Source organism: Benincasa hispida, chromosome 11 (genome assembly GCF_027475165.1).
Source record: "Benincasa hispida cultivar pf3 chromosome 11, pf3_genome.v1.1, whole genome shotgun sequence".
Lineage (NCBI taxonomy): Eukaryota > Viridiplantae > Streptophyta > Magnoliopsida > Cucurbitales > Cucurbitaceae > Benincasa > Benincasa hispida.
The window spans coordinates 9,129,035-9,138,008 of NC_143488.1; the positions used below are offsets into that span (position 1 = coordinate 9,129,035).

Below are 8,974 nucleotides of genomic sequence, written 5' to 3' on the forward strand. Positions count from 1 at the left end.
TTATTATTATTATTTATTTAATTTTCTCCACGGCCCGTGAAGAAGGTAAGGGTAAAAGCGTAAATTGGAATTCACATGGAGGCCACTGCACTTCCCTTTCTTCTTCCCTGTCTCTAATGGCGCAAGAGTTGTCACTGTGCTGCTGCAACCAGACCTTTCTCTCTCTTCTTTCTCTCTCCTCCGACAAACCACACCGAAACTGAAAAAGAGGACTACACTCAAAGAAAGAGAGAGAGAGATATTCCGAATTTCCACATGGAAGATGAAGAAGAATGAGAAGAACTATACAATTTTCCCGCAAAGCAATGCATGACCTGTGAGCTCTATTTTGTGACCATTCATCTTCTCTCTCTTGTAATCAGACAAAATTTCTCTTCATTCTTCATTGATTTGTCTATGTATTTGTCAATTTTTTTTATACTGCTGTGAGGTGAAGTCGCTGTAATGGCGGAGGGGAGAGATGCAGGTGTGAGAATTTAGGCTGTTTAATATTTTGTGTTTTTCCGGATTCTAATGTAGTTTTTATAATATTTTGAATGCTTTTTTCTCTGGTCAATTTATTACGTTGAAAAAGCGAGTCGATGGATGGAGAAAGAATATACTAAAGAGTAAAGAGCAAAGTGTAAAGAAGAGTTCGTCTTCTGGTTTTTAGTATTGTGAGTGATGAGTGGTGAGCGGTGATGTTTTCGTGGATTTTTTTTCCTGATTTGGATTTTTTTTTTCTTTCTATTGTAGCCGACATGCATTCTGGTGAGTTTGGGGCGCCGACGTTGAAGATCTTGTTCTTGATCTTCTGATTCGGATTTGTATTGGTGCCGATTGCATTGTTTCTTTCATTTTGAAGATTCATTACTCTGTCGAAGGTATTGGTTAATGTCAACTGCCTGAGGAACTATTTCGTTCTCTTGTAGCATCGTTGTAATCGGTGGTGGTGCTTTGATATTTCGAACTTTCTGTCAGAGATTCCGAGCTTGGTTTTTTTTTTTTTTATGGATCGAGTTGGAGATTATCCAGAAACTTTGTTTTTGTGATTTTGAGTGTTGTGGAGTTAAAGATTGATCTAGAGTTTTGAGAGGCAATCATGTCGTCGTGGGAAACGCTTGGGGAGATTGCAAATGTAGCCCAGCTTACGGGCATTGATGCAGTTCGTTTGATTTCCATGATAGTGAAATCTGCGAGCACTGCTCGAATGCACAAAAAGAACTGCAGGCAATTTGCTCAGCACCTGAAGTTGATTGGAAACCTGCTGGAGCAGCTCAAGATCTCGGAGCTTAAGAGGTATCCTGAGACTCGGGAGCCTCTGGAGCAGCTTGAAGAAGCTTTAAGAAGGTCGTATATTTTAGTTAACAGCTGCCAGGACCGCAGCTATCTCTATCTGCTTGCAATGGGATGGAACATCGTTTACCAATTCAGGAAGGCTCAGAATGAAATTGACAGATATCTTCGTCTTGTTCCTCTGATTACACTCGTGGACAATGCTCGAGTCAGGGTATGTATTTGATTCTGTTTTTTTATTCTTCCCCAAGTGTTATTATTTATTTGTTTATTTGCACAATAGGGTCTTCAAAGATGCGTTTTCCCCATGCATGTTGACTTTCTCGTTCTTTCATCTGCTTTCAATAAAAGTTATTTCCTTCATCAACAAAAGGGGGAACTTGAAAAGATCACAGCTTAAAATAAAGTAAAAATGGAAATAACTGCTAGATGGTTGTGAGCTTTGGAAAATAAAACCTATCATTGAAGAATAAACATAGGGAAATCTAGTACTGTTGTATACTTATCAGTTGAATTTGACAAGTTCATCGAACTTACTGCATCCAGGTGCTTATTTGAAATTGATCAAAGTTCTTCGTAGAACTTCTGGACTGATTGATTTGTAATGCTTGAGACACATTGTGTATTCACTTATTTGATAACGTGATCTGATTAACTTCAAATTCTCAGGAGAGACTGGAAGACATTGAGAAGGATCAGCGTGAATATACTTTGGATGACGATGACAAAAGGATTCATGAAGTAATTCTGAACCCGGAACCTTCAAAAGATGAGGCAATGGTGTTGAAGAAATCCCTTTCTTGTTCTTATCCAAACTTGCCGTTTAACAAAGCTCTACAAAAAGAAAATGAAAAGCTTCAGCTAGAACTACAACGGTCTCAAGCTAATCTGAATGTGGGTGAATGTGAGGTCATTCAACGTTTGATAGATGTCACTGAATCTGTAGCTGCAAGTTCTCTTCCTGAGAAGAATTCACCTGAAAAATCCCATAAAGTAGTGGAAAATACATATGTAGATGCCAACAACGGACATTCATCTGATGAAAATTTCTATAAGAATACTGATGCTCGAACAACCTCAAGGTCTGCTATTTTCTGTTTTCAGCATTTCAATAATAAGGTTCTAAATCATAATTGTGAAACCAAGGATCACCATGGAGTTACTCTTGCAATTTTAAATTAAAGACGCGGAGATCCTGAATAGTTTGACTTTGAGCGGGCTATAAAATTTCGAAATTATGAAGATTGTTTAGATAACTGTTTTTAGTAATTGTCCTGCCAACCAAGTTTTCTCTGCATATAAAAAGTATTCTTATTATTTGTTTAAAAATATAAAACCTTTTTAACCACTACTTCCAAATTGCCTCCAAATTTCTTTATCATAGAACGTACATTACAACCACCCCCGTAGACATGTCATATGTTATCAAAGTGGTTCATCGAGCTTGATATCGACTTATTTATTTATTTGGTGCAGAAAAAGTTCTGTATCATCAGGACATGATCTGCTCTCGACCAGGGGTTCTGATCGGTATGGTGAATGGAACACTGACTTACTTGATTGTTGTTCAGAACCTTCTCTGTGTATGTTATCCTCTTCACTTCTAGTTTTTAAAGGTCCATTGAGATTGAGTTCTAAAGGCAAAGGGCTTGTTCACTGAGCATAATTTAAGCTTATTCAGTTGGTATTGTGCATGCCGGAATTGATGAATTTGACATTGAAGGTTCAAGAGCTTGAACTACCGTTTTCAGCTTTTATTAAATATCTTAATTTGATATACTAAGACTAGCAGACTGATGGTGCTTGAAAATTCTATTCTCTTTAACTGAAATGTTTCAGTGCAAGTAACACTACTTATTTTCTGTTTCCAGGTCTTAAAACTTTTTTCTACCCTTGTGGGACTTTATCAAGGATTGCTACGGTTGCAACTAATAGGCATACATGTAAGTTAGCTTTGTGTCTTTAGATTTCCACAAGGAATTAGAACTAGAACAAAATGTCCTACATAAATTTATTTATATTCACAACTATGCCTTCTGTTTCTGCCTTTTTCTGAAATTATCTATTTGAATTAACCATCAGCACCAGCAGAAGCATGTAATGATTTGATGGCATATTCATTGATACTATCGTGCTGTTGCTATACTTGCTGTGTTAGAAGAAAGCTTCGCAAGATGTTAAACATCACGGTAGTTCCTTTTTCTGCTTGATTAATTAATATTCTGTTATATTATATTGCTAGTTCACTTGCATATTAGAGAAATGTTTCTCTTGTTTTGATCCTTCTTCCATTCTAGAAACCCTGGTTATTGATTGTTCGTGTAGGCACAACACATAGATTAGGCAGTTAATATTATATTTCTGGAGATCAAACAATGCAGATATGTAGCAATTATGCTCGACCAATTGCTGCTTTTTTCATGTTTACAAACTGAATAAGCTGGACCCTTAAATCGTCAATAAATAAGATTATTTGCACAAATACTATCTCCATAAAGAATTGAATGGAAAAACAAGCATTGAAATCTGTGGCAAATTGGCAGGGAGGTTTTGTTGATGACTTTCTCTCCCATCTTATGTGCTGCTGCTGCGCCCTGGTCCAAGAATGGCGAGAAGTTGAGATACGCGGGGTTTATGGTATGTACTTCCGTGCTCTCCAACAACTCTTTTACATTGCAAAGAAACCTTTTTCTTATTTGGGTTGATTGGTGATTTGAATTGACATTAGATCCGGAGGTTCAGAATGCTTCTAATGTCATTTGCTCCCCACCTAATATCGGACCTTTTATAACTTAAACTTTTGGGTTGATGAGTGATTTCATTTTATGTACAATTTACATTTTCGGATAGGAAACTTCAGTTAATTTTGGATGAGTCTCTGGTGTTTAATATATAAAAGCAATCATGCAGGTCCTGAAAAGACGAAAACAAGCCCTCCACCCTCCCAATACATGGAATCCTAAAGTACAGTTGACATATTCAACCATCCATAGTCTCGGAATAGTTTCAATTCGTGAGTTATGTAATGGATACAGGTAAATCTAGTTGGCATGAAACTGGAAGATTACATTGGCTTGCTTTTACGTTTATTGCTTACTATACACACAACCCCTTGCCTTTTTGTATAGTTGACTCTGCACTCTCTGTATCATATATTTGTTTTTAAACCTTTTATAGTGTTTGGAGTTTCTTACTCCCATGATTGTGCTTGAGTTCAGTTGTAGATTTTGACCAAAGTTCCCAATTGCATATTAATGGTCAGCTAGTTCCCTTCAGCTTAGTTTTGGTCATTTCTCCCTTTTATGACTCCAAAGTTGCATTTGGAGAACTGTTATTGGTCATTTCTCCCTTTTTCCATTATCTGTTCAAGTTTCTTATTGTTGTGTTTTTGTTTTTGTTTTTTTTTTTCCCTCTCTTCGGAAGCAAGTATTTGAACTTCTAACCTTTTAGTTAAGGGAATGTGTCATTAGACTCGTAACTAGTTGAGTTATGCTTAAGTTGACGAATTTATTTTATTTTAGTTAAATTTTCAAACATGTTGTGTGTTAAGTAGTCTTTCCACTTTCTAAGATTCCATATGTTTTTAAATTTATTATGACATTATGACTTTGTTTTATCGAATAATTAAGAGTAAGATGATAGGTGAATTGTAAAAGAAAAGTTTTTTAGAAGTATAATAGCATTTCAAAATAACTTAAATTTTTATAAAAACTTAAATTTTTATAAAAACTTAAATTTTTATAAAATTAAAATGTATAACTTATGTACATATATTCTGAGTATGATGAGCACACGAAGATGAGGGGTGGTATTTTGAACTTTCGACATTTTGGTTTAGTATATAATGTTTTAGCCATCTCGGTAATGCTTAGGTTAATAGCAACATATGTTCTTAACTAAATAGCAACATATGCTTTTTAGATTAGTCGCCATCTTATGATTGTAAAATATATATAAATAATTGGAATAGAAATATAATAAAACATAATAAATATATGGATAGAAATTATAATAGAGTACCATAGTCTATAAAATTCTCAAAGTAAAAAAAGACAATCTATTAAAAAAAAGATTTGACCTCTTTTAGAATGGTTAGATATTATGAGATTGGCAATATTTATTTTTAGTTTCATAAATATCATAAAAAATGTCATTGCATTGGTGGTCTCTGGCAAAGGGAATGTTCAGAAATGTAGTTTATGAAAAAATACTTATCGGATTTTTTTCCTGCAACATTATTTGTCAATTCTTTGCCGTTTTTAGTATGCGACTATTGTGGAAGTTAAGGTTGTTGGTATGTGTTTTCGCTGTGCATATTTATAAGACAATTAGTCATCTTTCTTTACTAGAGCAAAATTGTAATTGAATCGATTGTGTGAGAAGGAGAGAGTTGCATCACTGGGATACATACTCCAATTTGTTTATGTCTTGATTCATCTTAGGAGGAGTCTAAGATATTTGAACGAAGGGGACTTTATTCTTGGAAGGAAGAATACAATTCAAGTGAGAAGGAGCCTCATGACTTGTGGGGAGCTCGAGTCTTAAAGTGAGGGAGTCTTGGTCTTAGGGGGAGCCTAAGACATTCTTCACTAATACTACTACTTAGGGGGAGCCTAAGTTTCCGTGAGAGGGAATCTCAAACCTAAGGGAGCAAAAGTCTATGATTGAGTGATAAAATTGTTCGAAAGTCACTGTAATTGTGTACGTTGTAATTGTTTATCATTGATATTAGTGAAGTTATCTTTCCTAGGCACATTGCTCTCTTTAGACATAGGTGGTTTACTCTAAATTAGGTTACCAATCTCTTGCATTCATTTGTCTCTAGATTATTTCTTGTAATTGTTGTGTGGAATATTGTAATATTGTACATAACATAGTTATCATGTAGTTGTCAACTCTTTTATTATTTTCAACAATATTCACCTAGCTATTAAAGATAATATTGTAACTAATAAAATTTTACTTTTCAATTTTGAGTTTTAGAGGTTCATGAATTTTTAAAAGTGCAAGGTTAGTTAAGTTTAGTTCAAAAACTTGTTGCAACTTTCAAAGGTCATGGATTTTTTAAACACGAAATTGAAAATTCAAGAATCTATTGGACACAAATTTAAAAATTATAATCTACGACAAAAAAAAGTGGTTTATTACATTTCTAGTTTTTAAGGGCCTTCGCCAATTTAAATTCTGTTTTATGTTTTCAGATTAATTAAGTTTCACGAATATGTATTTGATAAGAATTTTGGATTCTATTTCCGGAAAATGTTTTCAAATTCTACTATCCAAATCGTACAAATTTTGAAAATAACATTTTTATGTTTTATGTGTATTCAAATTTTGAATTCAAAATTTTAAAATGTAGAACTATATTAGAAAAGATAAAAACGCCAACAAATCTAGTATTTCATGTTATAAACACTCATCTATTTTGTAAAAGTAAAATATGTATTATATAATATAGTATATATTATGATATTACAAAATAATTATATACAAAAATTTTCACATATAGCAATTCATAAATTAATTATCACTATAGTTTATATTCAATATAATATTTAATGAGTAATGGTTTATAAATATATTATCAAATAAAATTTGAAAAATTATTTAAATTAGAAATGAATTTATAGATCTGTTGTCAAATACATATACGAAAATATAAAATACAACTTTTTTTTTTTTTTTTTCCTTTGGATATCAGGAGAGAACTTCTCTATATGATGGTCTATATCTTTACTTTCCACACGGCACAGCTCCACTATGCCACGTTATTAGACATTTTATTATTATCATTTTAAAATACTTAGCGTGAAATTAGAGACTTGGTTGGATTTTATTTGTAATTTTATTTTTTCTATTTTTTAGAAAGTTTTATTTTTAAATTTTAACCAGGCAAATCAAATCATTATGTTTATGGCCATTAAGTCACAAAGTCACGTACTCAAAAAACCAAAAAAAGAAAGGAAAAAAAAAAGTCACAAAGTCACAATTTCTTTTATTATTTTATTTTTTCATATTTAAAGAAAAAAAGAATTATTGTTTGCTTAGAAATCTCCAAATTATCTATTTTCTATAAAATTAAATAGTTTTTAATAATAAATTTGATAAATTGTTCACTTAATTGAGAACACATAATTATATATTTTTTTATGATTGTCAAAAGACTAAAACTAGCAACGATGGCTCAAAATCGAACGTCAAATAGTCAATCTATACTAAAAAAAGGTTTAAATCTGAGTAGTAAATAATCAATTGAAAATTGAAAGTTTAAAATAATCACGACAAAATTATAAATAAATATTTAATATTATATATAACTTTACTTAACATTTAGCAAAATATTTTGATTATAAAATGATGTATTTTGATTTACGTAGGGTTGAAAATAAATACCAACCAGATCAAACCCCTTTGAGATTGATTTTAGGAGAATAAAAGTGATTTTAAAGCAATTCTAATCGTTTTAAGTGTTTGATAAAATTGATTGTATATTAATTTTTAAAGAGTCACTTTTTTTTTACTTACTTCTATGAGCAAAATCAAATAAGTAGCTTTCTAGAATAAGGTTCCGTTTGGGATTGCTATAACTTTTAAAATAATTGACACTCGTGCTTTTAAAAAAATAATGTTTGATAAATTTTAACTTAAACTTGAAAAAGTAGGTTTTAGTATCTGGTAAATAAATATAAAAACATTTTATTTTAGATATAATAAACAAAATAGACTTATAATCATTTTTTTTATTTTTTGTAATTTAAAATTTAAAATAATTGTTTAGTATGAAATTTTTGTTTGTTATAGATTAATTTTTAAATATTAAGGTAAATATCTTTATTTAAAAAAAATGAATATGATATATTTAAAAAAAATAATGCATTTAAATCATGAAAAATAAAAATAAATTTGATCAGGTGAGAAATAGATAAATTTATAAATATTTTTTAAGTATAAAATCGAGAACTAGATATTAATTACAAATTCTACATAATTTAAGGAGAATCTAAAAACTAAAAAGATATTGAAAATTTAAGATTACCGTGGTTTACCAATGGTTTTAATAACATATTTAATTTAAATCTTCAACTAACAAATTTTGGTTGTATGAACGTAACCTTCAACTTTTGTTACTTTATAAATCATTGCTCTTTTATTTTTTAAGTCTTTAACTTTCTTATTTTGTTTTTAATAGGTCTTCGACATATATTTTTTTTCAAATTCATATATTATTAGATATAAAATTAAAAGTTCAAAATTCGATTAAATATAAAATTTACTACTAGATCTAATAATAGCAGTCAATTTTTATAGATTACAAATATGTCAATTGTCAAGTGTCTATTTGATACAAAACTAAAAGTTGAGGGGCTTATTAGACATTTTATTTAATTCTAAGATTACTTAGGGGATGTTAGTTGAGATGAGATAGGATGTATGAAGATGGAGTTCATGTGTTTGAGATGTAAAGTTGAGTTCGATCACTAACACTCCCCTCACTTGTGGGCTTAAAATATATATATAAAAAAACCCAACAAGTAGAAATGAATATTAATTCTAGACCACCTGCTCTAATACCGTCTTAAATCACCAATTGGCCCAAAAACTTAAGCTAATTGATAAAAGCAAATTTAATTATATATCACTAACACTGTGTTTGGGATGCAGTTCATATGTTTGGAATATTTGGTGTAGTTTTTTGAAC

General features: G+C 31.1%; 1 protein-coding gene across 5 annotated transcripts; it reads left to right on the forward strand.

Annotated features, from left to right (window-relative positions):
- The first annotated feature begins 16 nt into the window (after window positions 1-16).
- On the forward strand, window positions 17-6,170 carry LOC120091328 (protein MID1-COMPLEMENTING ACTIVITY 1-like). 5 transcript variants are annotated; one of them, XR_005485689.2, is made up of 9 exons: window positions 32-354; window positions 736-1,489; window positions 1,945-2,357; window positions 2,752-2,858; window positions 3,147-3,218; window positions 3,358-3,464; window positions 3,819-3,912; window positions 4,186-4,310; window positions 5,718-6,170. XR_005485689.2 is itself a non-coding variant. In XM_039049312.2 (8 exons), exons 2-8 carry the CDS (start codon window positions 1,082-1,084, stop codon window positions 4,236-4,238), a joined length of 1,254 nt encoding a protein of 417 aa, XP_038905240.1. In that variant the 5' UTR covers window positions 17-354; window positions 736-1,081; the 3' UTR covers window positions 4,239-4,555. The 5 variants fall into 5 exon arrangements, 3 of the variants coding, with proteins under 3 accessions (XP_038905240.1, XP_038905241.1, XP_038905242.1); XR_016524604.1 differs by having other exon boundaries at window positions 42-316; XM_039049312.2 differs by lacking the exon at window positions 5,718-6,170 and having other exon boundaries at window positions 17-354; window positions 4,186-4,555.
- Window positions 6,171-8,974: the final 2,804 nt, after the last annotated feature.